This window comes from Phocoena sinus, chromosome X (genome assembly GCF_008692025.1).
Source record: "Phocoena sinus isolate mPhoSin1 chromosome X, mPhoSin1.pri, whole genome shotgun sequence".
Classification (NCBI taxonomy): Eukaryota; Metazoa; Chordata; class Mammalia; order Artiodactyla; family Phocoenidae; genus Phocoena; species Phocoena sinus.
The window spans coordinates 82,035,153-82,060,053 of record NC_045784.1 but is presented as its reverse complement, the minus strand read 5'-3'; the positions used below and the strand labels follow the sequence as shown (position 1 = coordinate 82,060,053).

Genomic DNA, 24,901 nt, shown 5'->3' with positions numbered 1-24,901 from the left:
CATAAGAACTGATGAAATCTTGTTAAATGCTCAACACACTGAAGACAGTTCTTAGAGTTTTTGCAAATCGGAGTTTCTGCATTTAGAATGTAAGAACTCTTAATGAGATCTAAAGTGTATTACCTATCTTGTTTTGCATATTTATTTTTGTCTCCCATTTAAAAGAATACTTTTAGTTGGTGTAGAAATTTGTTTTACTGCTAAGGCAGACAGAATCAGAGTTTAGCACTTATTTCCAGTGAACTGATGCCAGAAATGTAATTATTCTATCATGAGGTCAGAAAAAAATTACTAGTGATAAGTGGCTCAAATAGACTACTGGAAAAATAACTAGAACTTTCAATTAATCTAGAGTGTATTCTGGAATTAGAACAGATGAAGCCCACTCTCCAACACTTGTTTGCAATGATCACTCATGCTCTGAATACAGGTCCAGAGACAATAACAAAGTTCTATTGATTTACCAATGATCTATATATTGTGGGCTGACTGTATGTACAAACCTATATTTAAACACTATGTGTGGCACATTTTCACCTGTGTAAAATGTGAAGCCAAAAATACTGGGGGTTGGGGGGAGGTATTTGGGTGAGTCAGAGGAGGGTTGTGCACTGAGTTCAGAAAGATTATGAATGATAAAGACTGATGCCCAAATGGCTTTCTTATAATTACAAAATCAGATTAGTCAAAACACCTCTTCCCCTAGGCATTTCTAGTCAACTAAGATTTTATTGTAGTGATTATTGCTATTAATCGTTTTCCATGATATGTTCACTGAAATAACTATTATTATTAAGGGGATAACAACATTTAACACTTATTAAGTGCTAACCGTGTACCAAGCAACTGCTAAGAGATTTGTATGTATTGTCTCATTTCATTCTTATGAAAATCCTGGGAGGTGGATGCCATTCTTTCCTCTGTTTTATAGGCAAGGAAGCTGAGGGTCAGAGGGGTTAGGTGAATTGCTCAACACACACACTCACACACCACATATTTCCACTGAAAAAAACAAACCTAGAGAACAAAGAGAAAAAGTTCTAATTTTGAATAAACAGATTTCTTGAAATGTTTGCTGATATAGGGAGCAAGGCAATTTAAATAAATGGAATATCAACCAGATATTCGTTTATTTCTTCATAAATAGGGCTTATTAGGTCAATATTTAGTTTTGCATTAGCATCTATGAGCTGCTCACTATCATTTGTAAAATATGCCGGAATGGTGGTACCCATTTTGTCTCAGGAATTTATATAGGGGTAGACAAAAATTTCGGTCGGGTTTTTCCGTAACATCTTACAGAAAAACCTGACCGAACTTTTTGGCCAACCCAATATTATCGGGGCGCTTTAATACTACTTGGGATCAATTCCGTTATTTATGGGTATTCAAATCTATACTACTGGCTACCATAATTTAATGCCTGGGGTATGACATTAGGAAACATAATTTTGATCTATTCAGATTAAAATAATGTAATGTGAAATGAATTAATTCACTTATAAGATGTAATTATTTTAAAACTTGGAAAACAGAAAAATAAAATTGCTATTTGCCACTAATGACAGAGCTTAAATGTTTAGGTTTATTGGTTAAAATTTGCTTATTCACTCTCAGAAGAGTGATTTATCATCAAATCTGACTCAGGTAGCTATCTTTATCATCATACTAGAAGTAAATAGGCAATTCTAATTTCCATATAATCTTATATAAGGAGGAGCAAAACTGTTCCTGATTAAATAATATTTGCATAAGAATCACATTTGGAGTTTCCAATTTCAAAACACCCTTTTTTTTTTTTACATCTTTATTGGAGTATAATTGCTTTACAATGGTGTGTTAGTTTCTGCTTTATAACAAAGTGAATCAGCTATGCATATACGTATGTTCCCATATCTTTTCCCTCTTGCCTCTCCCTCCCTCCCACCCTCCCTATCCCACCCCTCCAGGCGGTCACAAAGCACCGAGCTGATCTCCCTGTGCTATGCGGCTGCTTCCCACTAGCTATCTACCTTACGTTTGGTAGTGTATATATGTCCATGCCTCTCTCTCGCTTTGTCACACCTTACCCTTCCCCCTCCCCATATCTCAAAACACCCTTTTTTAAATGCACTTCTTTTTATTGCTTCCTCCAAGTCCTTGCAATTAATTTGCTGACTTCCAGAAACATGAAAAGAGATTTATTCACCAATATTACAAATATTCAGTAAGCTTTCTTACTTTACCTACAGAATTAATTAATTTTTTGTGATCCCTAAGTTAATTATCATCTATATTAATATAATCAAAGGTTGGAGAACATAGATTATGCCAAGTACTTTGCACAGTTTACATACTATTACACACATTTTAGAGTACATTTATTGATTTAGCATATTTTTGCTGCATTTAAATTAGCTTTCTCAATTTTACATTTAAATAAATGGTGTATTACTGTGCATGCTTTAATTATAATTATTTGGGAAATGGTGCAATAAATGTTGGTTGGATGAATGAAATAACCTAATATGTCAAAAAATATTAATACATAGTTATATATTGATGAAACCTTGCTGTTCTTAAAAAAAGTCTAGGCTATCAGTAAATGCACTGCTTCCAACTCCCACTGCCTTTTTTTCCATCTCTTTTATGAAATTTTTCTTTCCTGTTACCACCTTCTTAAACTGCCACAGGTTGAAACTCCTTTGAAGAGAGCATTAGCTATGAGCTAACTCCTTTTGTTTTTTTTCTTTTTTCACCTTTCACTGTTCTTTTCCAGCTACATCCAGCTTGTGTTCACCTTTCCTTTCTTGTATTCTGTCTCACTACCTGGGTGATCCCTGAACAAATTCCTATAAGCAATTTGGCTCTCCTACCTCATCGCATCACAACCTCCCATCTGACTTGGAAGGCTCTTCACAGTCTTTCCAACAGTCTTCCTACTTTTCCAACAGTTTCCCAGTTCAAACCCTCCTCTGCCAACGATGACAACGAGGACAATGACAATATGAGAAAATATTTACTGAACATCGAACTATTCATCAGAGACCAATGACATCAACATGTAATGGATAGACTACAGTATTAGTAACACCAGTCTCTGTGGGTTACCTCATTTAACCCTCACAATAACAAGGGAACGTTTTACTATTCCATTTTATAGAGCAGGAACTTATGGCACAGAGAGGTGAAATACCTTGTCAGAGATTATATGGCTACTCAGTTGTAGATCTGAGACCTGAACTTAGGACCTGTCCTTGTCATCATTTTGATGTACTTCTCTGTGGGTCACTGAACAGATCCTCTGTGAGGCCTGTTGCCTTCCGTGCTGACGTGTACCACTGCTGACGTTAGTCCCATTTACTTGAATAGTCTCGCCCCTGCTTTAGCTAAATATTACCCATCCTTCAGCATCTAGTTCAACGGATATATTCAGAAACCATATTTAGCCTTCTCCACGAAGCCTTACGTCATTTTACCAGATCTCATTGATCTCCCATTTTAGATAGTTCGAAATGATCTCTATTATTTATCGGTACACTGTTTGCTGGTTCAGCTTTATTACATCTGAAGAGTAGCAGAATATGTCACCCAAAGATATGCCACTTTGGCATAAGGATTATTTCGAGCTGAAGGTAAGTGAGAAGAAGCAGATAGCAGAAAAGCTCTCGGCCCTCTAGCTATTTCCTTAAAAGCAGGATATAAATTTGTAAAGGTGTCCCTCTATTACTCTTTACCAGGAATAACAGAAGTTATTCGCCAGAGACTACTCTAGGTAGACTCTTATCCGTCCAGAAATGGCACCAGAGGAACCTACATAACAATTTACTAACTAGCCCTTATCTTCCATTAGTACCCCCATATATTTATCTTCCCACAATTTGCCACACTAGAAACTCAAAGTCCTCTTCCTTTGTCTCATCTAAAAACTTCTCAAAATGTATTATTCTTTTGCTAAGATGCTACATAAGCCCACGTTCTAACCACCCCTCTGAGTTACTCATCACCGAATGCTGCCAGGTGTATGCACGATGCATGTATTAATAAATCTGTTCATTTTTCTCCTGCTAACCTGTCTTTTGTCAGTGTAGTTTACAGGGCCCCAGCCAGTGAACAGTTTCTCCTCCCCTACACATCTCTATGACAAAATTGTAAACTAGAAAGGATGGGGACTATGTCTTGAACTGTCTTGAACTTTTTTCTGATTCTCCAATGAGCACAAAATGACTCTTCCATCAGCAGCAGCAAGAATATTCTAGGCTCTTTGTTATATATTGTACTTAATTATCTCATTTAATCCTCACTAAAATGATAGGAGGTAAATGTCATTATCCTCCATTACAGATGAGGTAACTGAGGCATGAAGAGATGAAGGAACAGAACAAGGTCATAAAGTGAGTAGGTGGCAGAGCTAGGACTGATCTCCACTTTTTTAATGTACAGACTTTAATAACTTTTTAGGCATGCCACTTAATGTTTGCAAATGATGGTCTCTTTAATATATAACCATGTCTTTTTTCTCTTTTACATTTAAAAAAATACTATTTCTTACCATGGCCTTTGACTTTGGATCTCTAATTCTTTCAAAATGGAGCCATGAAACATGGCATTTTTTTTTTTTTTTTTTTTTTTTTTGCGGTACACGGGCCTCTCACTGTTGTGGCCTCCCCCGTTGAGGAGCACAGGCTCCGGACGCTTAGGCTCAGGGACATGGCTCACGGGCCCAGCCGCTCCGCGGCATGTGGGATCTTCCCAGACCGGGGCACGAACCTGCGTCCCCTGCATCGGCAGGCAGACTCTCAGCCACTGCACCACCAGGGAAGCCCGAAACATGGCATTTTTTAATGGATTTAACTGAAAAGGTATAACTCTCTGGCTGCTTGGTTTCCATGATATCTTTACTTAATTCTGAGCTCAGCTGATCACATCTAGATTATAGAAATAATCTTTTGTGGTTGCTTTATCCTATTATTCTTCTGAATAATTAGATTCCAGAATATTTCCTCATGATGAATGCATATAATTTTGCATGCCAGATAAATATATATTGTTGTTGTTACTTATTAGCTATATGGGATCACAGGAGATTTTTTAAAAGGGAGGGGTTGGCAATTTTGCTAAGTTGATATGAAATAGAAATTTTACATAAAGGGTATTTGTGTTTTCAAAGTTGTTTGTAATTTTCAAGTGGCTTTCTTTACCCAAGAGACTCTTTACTTGACTACCTTTGTCATAGGTCAGATCCCCGGGTTCCAATGGTATGTATCTCTAGTCACATGTGCATGAACTATCTCTACAGTTTAAATTATATGTATCTCACAATGGCAATCAAATGTTCTATATCAGTTCTCTTTCAGTGGAAAGTGGATAACACCATTCTAGTTGGACACATTTCAAAGTTCTCTATGGCACCTCATTCTCATTTCTAACATGGAGTCACCTTTTACGTAGCTCCATCATGCCTCCTCCCAGGCTCTCAGAATATCTGCAGCTGACTTCCACCTAGTTAACAACAGCATCTTTTATAAGATACTAAGAAACTCACCGACACTGAGCTCCATCTTGACACCCAATTACCCAACTCTGTTCTTATTCTTTCTTTTCTGCATCTTTTCATCTTCTTAAGACTATACAATTTCAATGGAAGGATCTCTTTTTAAAACATATTTATAAGTACTAACAAACATATACTCTTAAGTGTAAAATAATATTACAATAAAAAACAATAATAATAATAAGTACTTGCCACATATGGGCCACAAATCAAGAACCTAATGGTGAAGTTTATTATTTAATTGATCTGTAAATAGAGATATGGTAAGAGTATACAAAAGATTAATCCTATTTTAAAGTGTGTCTTTCGCATTCAGATCACTCAGCTAAGCATTTGCATAAAAGACTTATTTGGATCTATATACTATGCCTTCAATGATGTTTGAAGAGGTCATCAATCAAATCTTGGCAAATGAAAATATATACACATTATAGACACAATCAAAATAGGTTCTTTCTTTTTTTCTTTCTATTGTAGGTATGTTTTTAAGGAAATAGTGAAAGCTTGATACATACTTGGGGTGGAGGTCGGGGAGGGGGGGCAGTGTGATGTGGGAACAAGATTATGTTCTCGGCACAAAACTGGACAGACTCTGCCTTGACTCCTTCCTCTTTTCACTATTCACCCCGGAGAGTCTCAAAAGTGTAATCTGGGAACTTGTGGAGACCTCTGAGATCATTTCAGATCTGCAAGGTTGAAACTATCTTCATAAGAATACTGACACATTTTTGCCTTTTTCTCTCTCATTCTTTCATGAGTGTATAGTGCTTTCTAGAAGCTACATGATGAACAATATCGCATTAGACCGAATGTAGAATCAGGTATGAGAATCAAGCTGTCTTTCATTAAGCCAGATTTTGAAGAGATTTACAACACTATTTTTTTCTCTTCTTACTAAGTTTTTTGAAGGGGAGATTTTGGAAGATAAAGCTACACTTCATAAAAAAATGTTATTTAACACATAATAGTTTATTTTAATAGAATTAATAAATACTTTAAAAATTATTTCTTAAATAATTTTATTTACTATGTCTCCGCTTAAATTCTAACATAATAAATGTCAATACGTATAACCCAAATAAGCAAAAGGTATTGGAGGTCCTCAATAATTTTTAAGAGTGTAAATGGGTTCTGAGACCAAATACTTTCAGAACTTCTGATTTATACTTTACCCTGTGATCTCATTCAAACTCATATGTTATAAGATAAATTGTGTAATTAATTAAGGTGAATTTAAACTAGACTAGGTTGGACCCCTAATCCAACATGACTAGTGTCCTAATAAAAAGAACACCATGTGAAGAGACAGACGTGCACACAGGGAGAATGCCATGTGACCATCGAAGTTATGCTGCCACAAGCCAAGGAACTAACAGAAGCTAGGAGAGAGGCCTGGAATGGGTCCTTCCCTAGTGTCTTCAGAAAGAGCAGGACATTGCCTACACCTTGATTTCAGGCGTCTGTCCTCCAGAACTGTGAGACAATAAATTCCTGTTGTCCTAAGCCATCCAGTTTGTGGTACTTTGTTACAGAAGCCCTAGCAAACTAATATACCCTAACTTTAATCATCAAAAATCGGGCTTCCCTGGTGGCGCAGTGGTTGAGAGTCCACCTGCCAATGCAGGGGACGCGGGTTCGTGCCCCGGTCCAGGAAGATCCCACATGTCGCGGAGCGGCTAGAACCGTGAGCCATGGCCGCTGAGCCTGCGCGTCCGGAGCCTGTGCTCCGCAACGGGAGAGGCCACAACAGTGAGAGGCCCGTGTACCAAAAAAATAAAAAAAAAAAAATTAAAAAAAAATAAAAAAAAAAAAATCAATGATCCCCAAGTCTGTCTGTCTAGTCTAAACCTCTTTCCTGAGTTTCATAGACACACACACACACACACACACACACACACACACACACACACACACACACACACAATGGCTTCTTAGACATTTCCCATCTTTACAAGGTTTCTGAAAATGAAACAGCTTCAAAATGTCACTAATCATTGTAACCCTCCTGATAAAGTCTGCTCTATTCTTGAACTGTTTTTTCTCTATGAAGAGTACCACCTTCTTTAATGCTTCCTTCAATTAATTCCCACATCTAAAATCATCAGGGTCAGTCAGTTCTACCTTTTAACAACCCTCTGGTGATGGTTAATTTTATGTGTCAGCTTGGCTGGGCCATGGTGTCCAGATATTTGTTTAAACATTACTCCGGATATTTTTCTGAGGGTGTTTTTGGATGAGATAAGCATTTAAATCAGTGGATTTTGAGTAAAGCAGATTGCCCTCTGTAATGTAGGTGGGCCTCATCTAATCAGCTGAAGGCCTGAATAGATCAAAAAACTGATCTCCCCTGAGCAAGAGGGAATTCTACCAGCAGACTGCCCTTGGACTTGAACGGCAACACTGGTTCTTCCCTGGGTCTCCAGGCTGCCATCCTACCCTGCAGATTTTGGACTTGCCAGCTTCCATAATCACGTAAGCCAATTCCTTAAGATAGACCTGTCTCTGCATATCCACAACCTAGAGAATCTAATACACCTCTTACTGGTGACTTCTGTAACCTCACTACCACTGCATTAGTTCAGGCCACCATCATCTCTTGTCAGGACAATGATAACCTCTTAACCTCTGTTGTCTCAGGCTGTTCCCTTTCCAGTCCATTCTCTATGCTTCTGTCAAAATGATCTTTCTAAGAAAAAAGCATATCACTTTCCCATTTAGAAACATTCATAGGTTTCCCACAGCTCTCAGGGTAAGACCCTTAGCATAGCCAAGTGAATGCACAGTCTGTCCTGTACCTCTTCCAGCCTCTTCTCTCAGTACTCCTTCATGCACGTAAGGGAACTAACATTCAGCACAGTTCTACTGACTCCATCACCTATTAAGCGAGAACTTCCTACAAATACTGTGCTCTAGTACTTTTCCTAATTGAGTGAGACATGTCCCACCCAATCCAAGGAGACAGAAAATAATCAAGTTCGGGGAAAGACCTCTGCTTTAACATGGATTTTATGGCGTGGGCATGAATCAGCAAAGAAACACTGGAGTGAAAAACACCTCAATCTCCACACCTTCAGTATTACAGGTGGGTACCTTGAAGTGTGTGTGTATGTGAGTGTATGTGTGAGTGTGTGTGTGTTTGTATTTGCAAGGCCCAAATGTTGCACTGAGATTCTGCCTCACTTATAAAATTGGGGATGTCGGCACATCTGTGTAGTGGCTTACAAGTACTGTCGTGCTCCATTTTCCCCCGAGTAAATCATAGCCATTTATTTAAAAAAAAAAAAATATATATATTCTTTTTCATATTCTTTTCCATTATGGTTTTTAATAGGCTACTGAATATAGCTCCCTGTGCTATACAGTAGGACCTTGTTGTATCCCTTCTATATACTTTTCTCATCTTTTAAAATTATATTTATTTCCTGGGTAAAAAAGATAAACTGCAGTCAATTCCTGAAAATTTTTATGTATTTTAGAGATATGAAGAAGAATGGTATAGATATTATTTCAGAAGATTCGCCATTAAGAGACATTACTACAGAGTAACTGACTATGATTAACAATATGTAATAATAATTAATAATTAACTTTGGCCACAGACTGCCTAGGCTCAGATCTTGGTTCTACCTCTTACTATCTTTGTTAACTTGGGCAACTCACTTAACTTCTCTGTGTCTGTTTCCTCAACTAAAAATGAGATAGTAGCACCCTCCTACTAGGGTTTTATGAGGATTAAATATATTCAAATGCATAAAATTCCTAGAACAGTTCTTAGTACATAGTAAGTACTATATGTTAGCTGTTGCTGTTGTTGTTATTGTTATTATTATTTGACAATGGCATTTATAAGTGCAAAGATTTTATTGCCAGACTACTTAGATTTTAATCTTGCTGCTAATACTTCCATTTGTGTGACCTTGGCAAGTTCCCTAATTTCTATGAGCTTCAGCTTCCTCATCTGTAAAGTGAGATAATAATAGTACCTACCTCACAGAGATGTTATGAAGATTAACTTACTTAAAATATGGCACACAGTCAACATTATACAGTGCTTGCAATTTTTAATATCATTATACTTAGAAATAGGTGGTCCATATTAATCATATTATCTTGCATCTTGTTAAGATTTTGAGTTTTTCAATTCTCTAACCCTCAGTGGCAAAGGCTATGCTTTTGCATTCTTAAGTTGCAGCTACCTGGTGCTGATCACTTTCTTTCCTTACCCTCTCTTCTTTATAAAGAAAACCAAATCAAACCAAACCCAAAAAATCCACCTTTACTATACAGTCATTCTTGCTAACCAAGAAAACAACTTACTTTATATTGTGTGGATATATCAGTATTTTGTTGGTAGGCTCACAGCTGGACAAGGTGCTTCTCCCTATTTTTTTTGCAACTTATAACAGTGCTGTCAATATCCATTATGACTTGAAATGTTCAAGCCCCCAAGAGAGGGTGTTAATTATTACTGTACTGTCAACAGACATGTGTCAACAAAATAAAATTAGAGCCATAAGGCTCATCTCCTCAGACCAGTGTTTCTCTTTTCATCTCACTCTCTTCTTCTCTTACCACTGCCTCATCCAGAACATAATATGATTTGGTAAAATAAATGAAGAAAAAAAGAGTGTTGCAACAACATATTACCTTGCATTGGTTATCTAAAAGCCTGTGTTCAGTGCAGGATGAAAAGAAATACAGATAATAACATGAAAGACATTTGATACAAGTAACTAATAATATTGTGAATTTCCTACCAAAACCATTATTCATTTTATAATTCAAAATTATCAATAATTAAGTGCAATTATTTTGCACTTCATACCTCTTTCTTAAAAAACGGAAGCACTTCATACCTTTGTTTATATCAATGAGTTGTTTCTTTTTCTTCTGGCGTTCTAACTTTTCTTGTTCAGCTTTCTCTTTTGCAAGCTTTGCCCTCCTAGTCTTCTCTTCCATTTCTTTTCTCTTGTTGTTTTCTTTCACTGCTTCCTGTACAAATAAACAAAGTTAAACAAAAATTATTCCATTACGTATATATTGGAGGAGTTGTGCAACATTAAAATTCTATACACACAAGTGTGGGTGCTCAGAGATGGAAAAGTATTACAGCAGCTTTGAGGTACATTCATATACTTTATTTATTTATTTATTTATTTATTTTTTGCGGTACGTGGGCCTCTCACTATTGTGGCCTCTCCCATCGTGGAGCACAGGTTCCAGACGCGCAGGCCCCGCGGCCACGGCTCATGGGCCCAGCCACTCCGCGGCACGCGGGATCCTCCTGGACCAGAACACGAACCCGCGTCCCCTGCATCAGCAGGCGGACTCCCAACCACTGCGCCACCAGGGAAGCCCCCATATACTTTTGAGAGAAGGAAATAATCGTTAAGATAATTCTTCTTGAAAAAAAAATATATGTAACTCAGGCTTTAACTGCTATTACCTGGGGTGCTAGAAAATTCGAAACATGAATGTTCACAGATTTTTTAACAATAAATATATGGTCTCTGTGGTTGAAATATGAAATAGTTTTGATACATAAGAAAAAGTTTAATAGGAAAATATGGCTTAGCAGGTATTGTACCACTCTATTTTACATTTTCCCCTTATCTGAAAAATGTTGTTTTTAAACTACGTGATAAGATTTTTGTAAGAAAAATGAGATACATTTATAAAATACTTAGAACACCTTGTCTATGACAATGATAGTGGTGGTTGGGTGTGGCGGAGGTGGTCACCATTCCATCTATATTATTACAGGAAAGAAACATCTGCACGTTTAATAGCTTTTTACATGCCAAGATCTTTAAGAGTGCTGAAGCATATTTCAAGCTATTGTCTATTTTATTTTGGATAGATTATCTGTGGAACTCAAGGTAATCAGTACATTCCAGTAGACCGTATGGGAGAACGCTGGAGTAAATTGTTCTGCTGGACTAATAGTATTTTAGAGAATAGTCATTTTAGAGAAATCACTAATGCAGAGACACACCGACTGCAAGTTCCTTCCATTAAGTTGTTCTGGGTTTTTTTCCTCTTATGATTCATCAGACATACTTCACAGCATGTACCAACTATCTCACAAAAGCTATTTTGTTCCAGAAATCCTAAAGAAAAGGATTCAATAACAAGAATGCATCTACAAGCCTTGGCCTGGAGGTACCTATGTTGAAATATTTTTTCTTCGTATTAAAAGGTAACAGTAGTTTTTAAAAGCCTTGAAAACACTTTCAAAAAAATTCTCTTGACTTGCAAGAATTATTGGTACCTCCCCCTTCTCCTGCCCCTGTAACACTAGTACATCTAACATTAGGCTAAGAGCACAAAATAATCTGGCTCCTGCAGACAAACTCAAAGACTACCACTTAAAATAAATTTGCATAATAGAGTCGTAATTTTAGAACAGGGTTTCTCAGCTTCAGCACTACTGTCATTTGGAGCAAGACAATTCTTTGTTGTGGGAGCACCCTGTGTCTTGTAAGATATTTAGCAGCACTCCTGACCTCTACTGACTAGATGCCAGTAGCACCCCTCCCCGGTTCTGACAACCAAAATTGTCTCCAGAGATTGCCAAATGTTACCCAGGTTGAGAACTGCTAACATAGGGGGTTTCATAGAGATTAATTTATTCACCCCAAATTGCAAATCGTCTGCTCTGCTGAATCCAGCTTCTTTTTGCAGATGTGGAAACTGGGTTCTGAATGAGTTTAAATACTTGCCTAAGGTCACACATTTATGTAATTGCAAAGTTGGTAAAATAACTCATGTCTCTCTTCTCAGGGTTTAGTGTTTGTTTTATTCTTCACGGAAGAAAGACAATGTGGATGACACCAAAAGCACAAACAACCAAAGAGAAAAAATAGATAAATAAGACTTCATAAAAACCAAAAACTTTTATCCATCAAAGGACACTGCCAAGGGAATTCCCTGGGGGTCCAGTGGTTAGGACACGGCATTCTTACTGCCAGAGCCCAGGTTCGATCCCTGGTTGGGGAACTAAGGTCCGGCAAGCTGTGTGGGGTGGCCAAAAGGGAGGAAAAAATAAAAACAAAAAAGAACACTGTCAAGAGGGTGAAGAGATAACCCACAGAATGGAAGAAAATATCAGCAAATCATATATCTGATAAGAATATATAAAAACTCTTACTACTCAACAATAAAATGACAACTAACCCAACTAAAAATGGGCAAACAATTTAAATAGATATTTCTGCAAAGAAGATAAGGAGCCAATAAGTATTTGAAAAGATGTTCAACATCATTAATCACTAGGGAACTGCAAATCAAAACCACAGTTCACTTCATGTTCACTAGGATGGCTATAATAAAAAACAACAAAACAGATCATAATAAATGAAGAATTGGAGAAATTCGAATGCTTTGTATTGCTGGTGTGAATGTAGAATAATGAATCATCCTGGAAAGCTGTCTGAGTTCCTCAAAATGCTAAACATAGAGTTATAATATGACACAACAATTCCACTCCTAGGTATATATCCAAGACAAAAGAAAGCACGTGTTCACACAAAAACTTGTACAAGAATGTTCATTAGCAGCATCATTTCTAATAGCCAATAAGTGGAAACAACCCAAATGTCCACCAACTGATAAATGGATAAACAAAATGTGGTACATATATATCCATATGATGGAATGTTATTCAAGCATAAAAAGAATAAAGTACTGATACATGCCACAACATGGATGAACCTTAAAATATTACGCTCAGTGAAAGAAGACACAAAAGGCCACATATGGTTATGATTCCATTTATATATAATGTCCAGAATAGGTAAATCCATGGAGACAAAGTAGATTAGTGGTTGCCAGGGGAAGGAGGAGGGGGGAATGTGGAGTGACTGCTAATGAGAATGGGGTTTCTTTCTGGGCATGATGAAAATGTTCTGGAATTATGTAGTGGTGATGGTTGCAGAACCTTGTGAACATACTAAAAACCACTGAATTGTGTACTGCACAACGGTGAATTTTATGATATGTAAATTATATCTCAATGAAAAATAATACAATTTTAAAAAGTAGATGTTTGAAAAAGGCAGGATTGAAATAAAATCGTAACTTAGAATAAAAAGACAATGTGCAAAGGCAATACATTCAGGCTCTGATATTAACAAGTTGCATGATCTTTGGTAACATGAGAGAAGGTGAGTAGCAGAGGAGAGAAGGGAGGTTAATGCTTGTGTACATTTTATTATCAGTCAAATCTCTGATCTGGTAAACAATCAACCAACATCTGGGTGTGAGGCAGGAGGTAGATGGGCCACCCCCTGCAACCCAGGGAAAGCAATTGGAGATTCATTCTCTGTGGACCAATACTCCAAGATGAGAATAGCAGGACAATTGAGAGAGGAGGCTGGGCCCTGCCCAGCTAGAAGATAGGAGACCACATTTTTCTCATTCTCGAAGTCAAGGAAACCTTCCCAACTAGAAAGCTCCTTGGAGGTCAAAAAGGGAGGGGGCGCCACCCCACAGTAAGTGGTGCCAACTACCCACAGGCCTCTTCGGTAGAATCCATCTTGACTGAGAGACGCGTGCGCACACAGGGAAGGATCCTGAGCCAAACAGGGACTCTGAACCAGGCAAATCAAAAGAACTGGCCATAGGAAACCCGACCTCAATCTCTGGCTGGGAACCGAAAGCCTGCTTCGAGCCGCTGCAGGCCGAGGCCACCTGAGATCAGGTGGACTCTTCCATTATCAATCTAATGGGCTATTTAACTGCTGAGTGCTGTCATTTATTATGAAGATGGAAAAAACTGGTAACTTGCGTTTGTATTTCTTCCTTGCTCTGATAATAACAGCTAATGCTTAATGGAAATTTATTATGTGCCAGGTGTTTTAAGTAAATAACTTCAAATATTTATAGAAAACCTAGTATTTGTTCTCATTTTACAGATGCTGAAACAGGTTGAGGTAGGTTAAGTGAGATGCCCAAGGCTACACAGCTACTTAAGTACCAGAAGCACATATGTTCACTCACATTACCATGATGCCTTCCAAGTAGAGTTGTCAGATAAAAAACAGGACACTCAGTTAAACTTGAATTTAGATAAACCGTGAATCATTTTTTTTAGTGTAAGTATATCCTATTCAATACTTGGCATATACTTATACTAAAAAATTTCATGCGATATGTGGGACACATCGATACTAAAAATTATTCATTATCCATACAATACTTGGGATATATTTATGTTAAAAAAAATCATGTAATATTTGGGACACATTGCTAACAAAAGATTTTTTCATGGTTTATCTAAATTCATATTTAACTGGGCATTCAGTATTTTTATGTGATAAATTTGGGAATCCTATTCCCAAGACTGTTGATTTTTTATAAGCATCCTTTTATAGACTAAGATTATGTAATGAAGACAGTAGAATAATTATAAAAACACAAGAAAGCCCAAATCTAAACTATATTTTGAGAACAGAAATGTTGATATAGATCACTGATAGGCATTATGTGATTCATGGACCTGAATCATACTATTTCTGTAGCATTCTTCACATTTCATTCCTTTTTCTTTCTTAAAAATAGAGTAAAACTAAAAAAATAGTTTATATAAAAATCTGAACTAATGCAGTTCGGGGTAGAAGAAAATCAGTCAACAATATCACTAAATCGCTAGTAGAGAAATTTGGCATATGTGAATAGGTTAAATTTCTATATGAAAGGTAGACTTGCAACTGGCACTACTAAAACACCATGAATGTAAATCTATAAACAATGAAACAGACCAAGTAAAAGGTTCCTCAGTTCACATCTTAAATGTTTTAGGAGTAAATTTAACTACAAAACAATCACACAATTTGAAATGGCATGTGCAATCCCAAAGAGACCAAAACAGAAGAAGAAAATAATTTCTGTGGTTTGGCATTAATAGAAATGAATGAACGCATCTACAAAGGCATATATTTTTCAAGCAACACAGACTGTGGAGTAAGATTCAGTTCTGATATCACCAATTCTGTCTTCATGAAGAGGCCTCATGAAGGCCTAAAAAGAACATCCTATTCCTCTTGGTGGTTTCACTCTTTGACTCTGGCTTTAGGAAATTAGGGGTGGGAAACACGTGCCTGTTTACTTCTCTCTCCTTAAGAAATAAATTTAAAAAGAGAAAGGGAAATCTTAACTATGGTTTCATATCAACAACCTTTAGTTTTACTAGAGAGCAAGATAGGAAATTTCAAGACTTTGTTTAACTCTCCCAAAAATGTGAAAGCCGATGGGGAGAGAACCCTTTTGAGGGATGGGATGTATTCTTTTCACCCTAATTCCTATAAAACAAAACCCAAATGATTAAAAGAATAAAAGCAACAGGAGCAAATTTGAGCTCAGAATTTTTTTAAAAAAACCTTTAAATAATTGACTGTGGTTAACAACACTGTATATTTGTTAAGCCTCACTAAACATTTTAAAATGCTAACTCCTCTACTTCAACATGATTCTCAAGTAAGCGTCAATCATTATTTCTTAGGGTTGGGAATGCCAGCTGATTAGATTCTGTCAATGTACAGAACTGTGTTCTGCTAAAAGGATGCTGCTAATTGAGAAAGTTTTTTGGTAGTAACCTCATACAAGATAAGAAACGTTTACAGAAAAAAAGTCTTAGTTTTACTGGCATATCTATTTTTCAAGAGTCAGGAAAAAGCACAGAAGGAGCAAAATGTAACAAAAATTGTCTCTAGGATTTACTGCAAAATGTATTCACTAACCTCATTTTAAGTCTCTCACTGATTGTAAGACTCTATTGCCTTACTGAAAAGTATGAATAAATTACAAATCTTATTTCCCTTGTTGTGCATAATTAACAAATGAGACCTATGGACTAAAAATGTCATATGCAAAAAAAAAAAAAAAGCTCATGTAAATGCTAAGACCTCTCATATATTCCAATTAAGCTTTACGAAATGGATGAAACTGGTTTCGAAAATTCCAAGAGGCTCAGATGCCAGCTTCTTTCATGTCAGGTCTACACAAACCCAGCATCTTCTAACCTTGTGATATTTAAAAACAAAAACCACCTCCCACCAAAACCCTTTCCTTACTCCCATTGCCTTCAATGGCTTTTTATCCCAGTGCTGACTTCAGAAGCACTTTGTGAACACTGTGATCTCATTGGAAGCCAAAGTATATTTGAGGGATGGAGAAGTGGAGCAATTAGGAAGAAAAATGGATCTTGGAGTCACCTTAACCTGGTTTCATATCTAAACTCCCATCACTTATCCTAAAAGCTGGGTGACCTTGAACAAGTTAGTTACTTCATTTCTCTGAGCTTTAGTTTCCACATCTGTAGAATGGAGACACTACTACTGAAATCGCTGGGTTGTTAAATAGATTAAGGGAAATAATGTTTATATAAAACACTGAAGACGATGCCTGGTACAGAGAAATGCTCAATACATGATGGCAGTGATTATTATGTGTAAAAGAAACATCTGAAAGTTTAAACAGTAAGCACATGTTACCTCACGTGTTTTCAATAGTTTATTCTGCACAACCCCCTCCCTCTTTTTTGGAAGACATGAGGATGTGACCCAGGACTAGAAATGTAGCATCTTGACACCATCTACCCTCATAAGCATACTGAACATAATTTATAACTGTACCATATTATTGGCACCTAAGGTAATTTTTAAAATCCATATATATCACCATCACTTGGCATTCATGAAAAAAAAACTTAGAAACGTATTCTTTTCTCTTTTGAGTTTTGGATCATCCTGGGTACCTGTGTGAATACACTTGTCAAGATTGTGATTCATTTCAGTATCGGAAGCTGTGCTAGAAGAGAGTGACATAACCTTAAAAGAATGTATTGGAAATGTCCTGGTGAACAAATTGGCAACATTGGTGCCAGAGGCACACTGTGATCATGCCCCTGAGTGTTTCTTCATACATCAGGGATATTAGAAGGATTCGCAGATGATACTGAGTCAAATCATTTGGCAACAATATAAAGAAACCTGGTACGTATTATATTGAAAATCTTTTTATACACTAAATGTGAGTCACCGAGAAATATATTCTTTGATGAAAACTCAATGAAATAGGTGAAATTCTCTCCACACCTTTTATCTTGAACTGTCCTAGGACCTGATCCTCTTTTAGCTTTAATTCAAACAGTGCTTTTGGAGCTTTTTTTCTCTTTTACCTTCTTTCTGTTTTATGCTAACCTCTTTAGAATTTGAAATTGTTTCTTTTAATCACCTCTTTTAAAGTAACATAGAACACTTAAAATTTAAATCAAAGAAGTGCTGACTTGGATACTGTACATTTCTATCTTTCTTAGATAGGTATGATGATTCTAAGGCTCCATTTTTTAAGCATCTTGTTGATAAGATTTCTAAAGTTTCCTGACCCAGAAATTTTATTCCCAGAGTAAAAATAATGGGAAAGAGGCCTATTTATTTTGTTCTTCTCAAATCAGGACCCCTAATCCAAACACTCTGAGTAGACCAGCATACCCTTGTGAACACAGGATGGCCTTTAGGAGCTGAGAGATCCGGTTTAAATCCTAGCTGCCTAGCGACCATCATGCTTTATCACTTTGGGTCACTTACTTAACTGTGTTAAGCCTGCTCTGCTGATCTACGAAATAACTGTACTTCACAGTGTTGGTTTGTGATTTAATGTGATATTGCATCGAAAGCAATTAAGCACAGTGCCTGGCACATAGAAGAAGTATGCAGTAAATGGGCTGGTTATTATTATTACATAATTCCACAGTTGGGCAGTACCAATTCAGGATCTGTACTCCATTTCCTCTAGCCCAGGAGCAGGCTCACATATGCTCATGTGCACTGGGGAGAAGGAAGACTCCTTTTTGATATGGAAATCTTGCAATATCAGTTAAAACTATGAAGAAATGAAACACACAATCTCTCTCACACCCCAAACCTTTGAACAGATGACAGAAGTTGCCTTCTTGAGCCATGAGAAAAAAGATATAGATAAAATGAACGCTAATTTTTTGGGGAAAATTCTGGGGTTTATATACTGTATTTGACAAATCTAAGAAACAAAAACATCATAGAACATTTTGCTATGTAGACTAATAATGAAATACACGCATCGTCTTACTTAAGGTTCAACACACCTTATGAGATTGTGGCAAAAACAGAGGGATGAGGTTTCCTGGGGAAGGCAGTGGATTTTTTTTTTTTTTTTGCTGTTACTGTTTGTTGTTTAACATCTGGAGTTAGTTCTGTCATCACCCTGAGAAAATGAAGCACATACTCTAATGCCATTTGATGTGGAAATAAGAAGTTTGCTTTTCTTTCTTTTGTGAGTATTTATCTCAGAATGTCAGTCACTTGGTCTGCTTAAAGGAGAATTAGTCTACACTCAGTCTTCTACCCCAGGCCTCACGAAACTTTCTTAAACTTTCCCCACCTGACCCATAGGAGGCTGCTGGTCCTACTGGAAAACCATCTACTGGAGGATTTCAAAGAGAAGAGAAGATGAACATTATAACCTGTTTGCTGGTTGGGGTTCTCATTTAATTCCAGGCATAACAGGAGGCAAAAAAGGTAGAGATGGAAAGGTGGTCCAGACCAGTGAACTAGGGTTAGAGCAGCAATGTCCTTTCCTTGTCCCAGAGATGTGCTGAGCATGACGACGAAAAGGAAAGGCAATCCTATGTATGATGCCTTTTCATCATTTTCCAAAAAAATTTTCTTTAACAAAATTATCCTTCCTTCCCATTTACTCTGCTTCATATAGGTAGATACCTACCACATTCTTTGCTTGAATTGTTCTGGCTGCTAGACATTTCTGCAATTTGCTGCACTTGCCTGTAACCAAGGGTAAGGGTTACTGGGAAACACAGATCCCAATATATGTTACCACTACTGATGTGTAACTTGGGCCGAGGTCCCTATTTGTTAGTACAAGTGAGTGAAAATCCTAAAGAATACCAAAGGTCACAGTAAATCTGGATTCATCTACTCTTCCAGGTCTTTGTCAGTCCCATTTGAGAATGATCATGGCAGGTTACAAATGGGAAGAGACAATGTGAGCCGAGATGAATTTTTCAGTATTTGAACAAAGAACTGAACTACCAGATGATTAGAGAAAAACCTACATAAGATGGTAGCAGTGATTTGGGCACAAATTTGGGCTTTCCATTAAAAAAAAGGAAAGAATCCTACCCTTTAATTAACATCAAACAACTTTAGACGTTCCTTTTCTCTAGTTTCACTGTGTTTAGAGGGCATGTTGGATTGAAGGAGTCATGACAAATGCTCAGGGCAAAGAATTTTCAGCTGCAGCAACCACACTGAGAGTCAGTACCTTTGAAGACTCTATCAGCACCGTAATACTGCTAAACTTTTTTCTTTCCCAGATATTTCCACTTATTACGGTGCAAGCGACCTATAAAATTCCTCTTATGGAAGATCTCATGAATACTTCATCAACCAGTCAACTGTGATTGTAACTGAGAAGTCTAACTTTCTCACTGGGGTAATTGAAATCTTGATTAGCTTGCTCGAGTGCTTAGGTGTCTCAGTAATAGACACCGAACGTATGTACTGATACTGTAGTTAGATGGAGATTTAAGTTGTGCTCACTAACCTAAGTAACTATGGTATGAATCACAGAGATATAGGCTACATAACCAAATCAAACAAAATAGATATTTTCTGCCCTCTTAGATTCCAAAGATGCTATGTTCCTTCCTTCCTCAACTACACTGCCCTCTCCCACCCTTAATTTTTACCTTCCCCTAAAGCTCTGTCCTCAGCTCATTCCCCCTCCTTCCTTCCTCCTCCTTTCTCTCAGTCTGTTTGTCAGAGAATCCATCTATTCCTACTCAGAGTTGAAGAAAAAAAGCCCTTCCAACAGCCTACAAGGCCTGACATGATCTGGTCCCCCCACTACTTGTTCTGGGTCATTCTCTTCTATCCCCGCTGGTCAACTTCCCTCAGAGACTTTCCACTTGTGTTCTCTCTGCTCTCAGACAGGGCTACCGAGTCTCTGCTTCAATGTCTCCTAATCAGTGAGGACTTCCCTGACCACCTTACATAAAATAATCCCTAATGAACTTCCTAGCTCCATTCTTCCTTACTGTAGTCTTCCTAACATAAAAGGTCAAAACCTAGTTAAACTTCAGATACGCTTCTCATTTTCTAAGAAATGGAAGCTGGAGTTTGTCGATTTACATAATAATAGTTTTCAGCCTGGGAATTCTCAAAACATGAAATTACCAAGAACCTCTCTATACATAATTCCCTATACATCTCATATTTCTTTATTGTGGAAAATCTGAGTGGCCTTGAAATAAGCATCATCCACCTTCCTATGGTGGGTTTCTTTCCTAATCATCCAAAGGTTGTGGTTCACTGACCTCTACATTTATTTTCTTAAAAATGCCAATGCTTAGTGTTTCTGAGGGCTGAAATCCATGACATTTGTCACAGGGACATAGCGCCACACTCTGCAGTGAAAGTTCACTTGTGTAGAGATGAGTGTTTACATAGAACCTCCAACGTTAAAAGAAAAAGATGTTTTCTAACTTTGAAAAGGAGATCTTTGTTTTGAATGAAAAGATGTTTTCTAACTTTGAAAAGGAGATCTTTGTTTTGAATGAGATATTTACATGATCCACACACGTTCATAACACACAGCTTTGCCAGTGATCTTTCGGTTTAAGACCAAACCATCTCAGGTTCGGGAGGAAAGTTTAGATGAAAAGTTCCTTGAATTTATTTGTATAAATGACTCCCTCTTGGCAGAGGGGAGACTCATAGAAGAAACCGATCTGCTGCAGAAGAGGAAGCCGGTTAAGTGAATTCCAGTACATGTTCACTAAAGCAGCCCTCTCTTGTATTCAGCACAACCAGCTTACTGTTCAGCCTCCTTAGGAAACAAGTAAAAAATTAATGCATCTTTCATATGCTGTACATATCAGGAGGTTTGACAGACAAACAGATCTTTGCACACTAGTGTGGTCGTGAAGAGAATCTCAAAGGTAAATTATTCAAAATGAGAAGAAGGAAGAAAAGAAGACTGTTATGTGCAAATCTCCTTGTATATTAAACTTGCAGTTGGTTACAAAGCGGTCATGCACCGATAATGAAGGCTGGATGTAATCCCCAAGGCCTTCTTTTAAAATTTGCCTTACAACTGCAAAAACATGGGATCTGAAGTTGGAGGAAAAATTGCCTCTCCCGTCACAGTCCATTAGAATGCTGAACTCTGATTGATTAGCTAGAAGTTAATCGACAATCTGGAGCATGGAAGAGGTTTTCAAATGCTGCAAGTTTCTGCAGACATATTTTTCTTAGTAGGTATTGGAGTATCCCTCTTTGCATCTGGGAAAGAAAAACAATTGAGTTTGACATGCCTCTATGGACCTCAACTTGATTAAAATCTACGAAGCGCTTTGGGCGCCTATAGGAAGTTAATCTATAACTTAAAAACAAATTATTTTGAACCAAAGGAACAAAATAAAATTCTGAAGTGACTGATAAGATATGTTAATGGGAAAGCATCTTGGGGAGGGGTGGGTGGGGGGAAAGGGCAAAACAAGTGGTATGTTACAGCTCTGAGAGCTGAGTTTACAGCCTTATTACTGTCAGCATCTTAGAAGATGCAAGAGGCAGCACAATCAATTAGGTTTTTGATGAGACCAATTTGGGTGGGTTGAAAAGCACCTTGGAGACTTGGAAAAGAATATCAGATTACCTTGACAAGTAGAAATATACACTCAGAACAGGAAAGACCCTCAAGAAATGCTCCAGTCCTCTGCCTGTGAATAGGGTTCCATGACCTCCTGCAGGAACCTATGCTGATACTTAATCACTTCTAAGAGGAAATACTTCCTGATGTCTAATTAAAAGCTGTCAGTTCCTTAAGCCCATATCTTGTCTATTGGCTGCTGAGAAATAGAAACCTGGTCAATATCTTCCTTGAAAAATTCCTCTCGGAGGTATAACGTGTCCTCAGGAAGCACTGTGGTGCCTGAGTCCCACAAAAGTAAAGCTGATCCTCAAATGCAATGTGGGGGAATTTCTGACTTTGTAGGGTAAATGCTGGGAGGAGGGATGGGGTAAGAGAGGACCTTAGGAAAATTAGTTTGGACTCCAAATTAAGCTGCTCAACATCATTTTCTAAAATAACAAGTCTCAGGCTTCCCTGGTGGCGCAGTGGTTGAGAATCTGCCTGCCAATGCAGGGGACACGGGTTCGAGCCCTGGTCTGGGAAGATCTCACATGCTGCGGAACAACTAGGCCCGTGAGCCACAACTACTGAGCCTGTGCGTCTGGAGCTTGTGCTCTGCAACAAGAGAGGCTGCAACAGTGAGAGGCCCACGCACCGCGATGAAGAGTGGCCCCCGCTCGCCGCAACTAGAGAAAGCCCTCACACAGAAACGAAGACCCAACACAGCCAAAATAAATAAATAAATAAAATTAAATTAAAAATTAAAAAAAAAATAACAAGTCTCTCATATAGAGTCCTCTCTATAAATTTAATAATGTTTAGGTTTTCCCTTGGGTCTTCTCTCCTTCTTGGACATTATTTTTTAAATTATAGGTTTCTCCATCTTCATATGTATGTCTCTCCCACCCCCAAAAATGAACCAAGCTGGGAAAAAAAATACCCTAAAAGATGGGCTAACCAATATCTAGAGTAAGGCTATTCCCAGTTTTCCACGCTCTAATTCTCGCAACACATCATAGCATTTGTTTTGTAACAGTTTAAGGTGCAACTGTAAACTTGTAAGATTGGTTTCCAATATTTCTGTTGAAACCAGGAATCCCATCCTTCAAATGGCCACCTTGGGAAGCCATAAGCTTATTTTGGTGAGGACCATTACTCTGTGATTGAAACTTCTCTTTCAGAATTGAGCTCTGAATCAAATAAAATCAGTCTCATTATTTTAGATCTGCAATATTTTTGACCAGAAACTTTGTTACCCAGTTCGATCATACACCTTATTCATAAAACTTGGCTCGATATCACTTTTGGCTGATTTCAAAATCAAATCTACCCTCAAATTGCAAAGATTTAGTACCCCTGAAAAAATCTAAAGCACAGGCCACATAACCCTTAGGACAAATCTAAAACAGGCATTTACAGAATATTTTGGGAAATGTCATTATCTCTTTTTTTTAAATAAATTTATTTGTTTTTATTTTTGGCTGTGTTGGGTCCTCTTTGCTGTGCGCGGGCTTTCTCTAGTTGCAGCGAGCGGGGGCTACTCTTCATTGCGGTGCGCGGGTTTCTCATTGTCGTGGCTTCTCTTGTTGCGGAGTGTGGGCTCTAGGCATGCGGGCTTCAGTAGTTGTGGCACATGGGCTCAGCAGTTGTGGCTCGCAGGCTCTAGAGTGCAGGTTCAGTAGTTGTGGCACACAGGCTTAGTTGCTCCGTGGCATCTGGGATCTTCCCAGGCCAGGGATGGAACCCGTGTCCCCTGCATTGGCAGGCGGATTCTTAAGCACTGCACCACCAGGGAAGCCCTGTCGTTATCTTTCAATTAAGATAACAATGGGGGTAAAATTCCTTTGACTCTACACATTTCTGGTTTGTCTTTAAAAAATAGTCATACCTCATATACTGCTGATTCACGATTAGTACTCTAAGAATCAAAAACCTTTTTCTAGTGAATTTATGCATGTTCTTGTGTCTATGCTGTCTGCTTGATGCCCTTAATTATTTTCTATTTGACTAATTCCTAACTGAACTTATTTCTGAGGGAAGATACACATCAAAAAAATGTTCATATACATATTAAAATTTATATATATATTTTAATGAAGTGTTAGAAATTCCTCTGGACTTATTGATAATTTTTCTGTCCTTTTGGTGATGGGAAAGACAGGGAAAGGAAGAAAAGGCCCAAGAAGCAAAAAAGCTAAGGCAAATGGAGCCTTATTTGCACCCAGTGACTTGTACCTTCTCTGAGAAGCAGGAAACTTTCATTGAGTAACTACCATGTAGGGGGATCAGCGAAAGTATCACAGACAAGGCTCTTGTGCTTCTGGCACTTAGGGGTCATCCAAAGAAGCACTAGAGTATTAGTCCTCTTTCAGTCAATCTCCTAGACTGTCAGTTGAAATAGTATTCTAGACTCTAGAGTCTAGGTCCTATTTTTTTTTTCAATCATCATTGAGAATAAATGTCACATGGGAGGGAATCAAATTCTTTGTGAATAAAGATTCTGTCTTGGACTAACAAGGCATCAATTTTTTCACAGAAGTAAACAAAAATGGTTTTGCTCAATTTACTTTTCACAAAGCCATCTTGATTGCCAGTCAGAACTCTGTGCTCTTCTAAGAAGAAAGTGATTGTTTGATGAGTTGTTGTCCCACTTTCCAGGATATTGACAGAAAGTTGTCC

At 37.7% G+C, this 24,901-nt stretch overlaps 1 protein-coding gene across 1 annotated transcript in view; it reads right to left on the bottom strand.

The window, feature by feature from the left end:
* The window catches only part of DIAPH2 (diaphanous related formin 2), a 924,369-nt gene that overhangs the window by 192,075 nt on the left and 707,393 nt on the right, over positions 1-24,901 (bottom strand). The window contains 1 exon segment of the mRNA XM_032619577.1: positions 10,390-10,525. Within this exon segment, the coding sequence (XP_032475468.1) occupies positions 10,390-10,525 (136 nt within the window).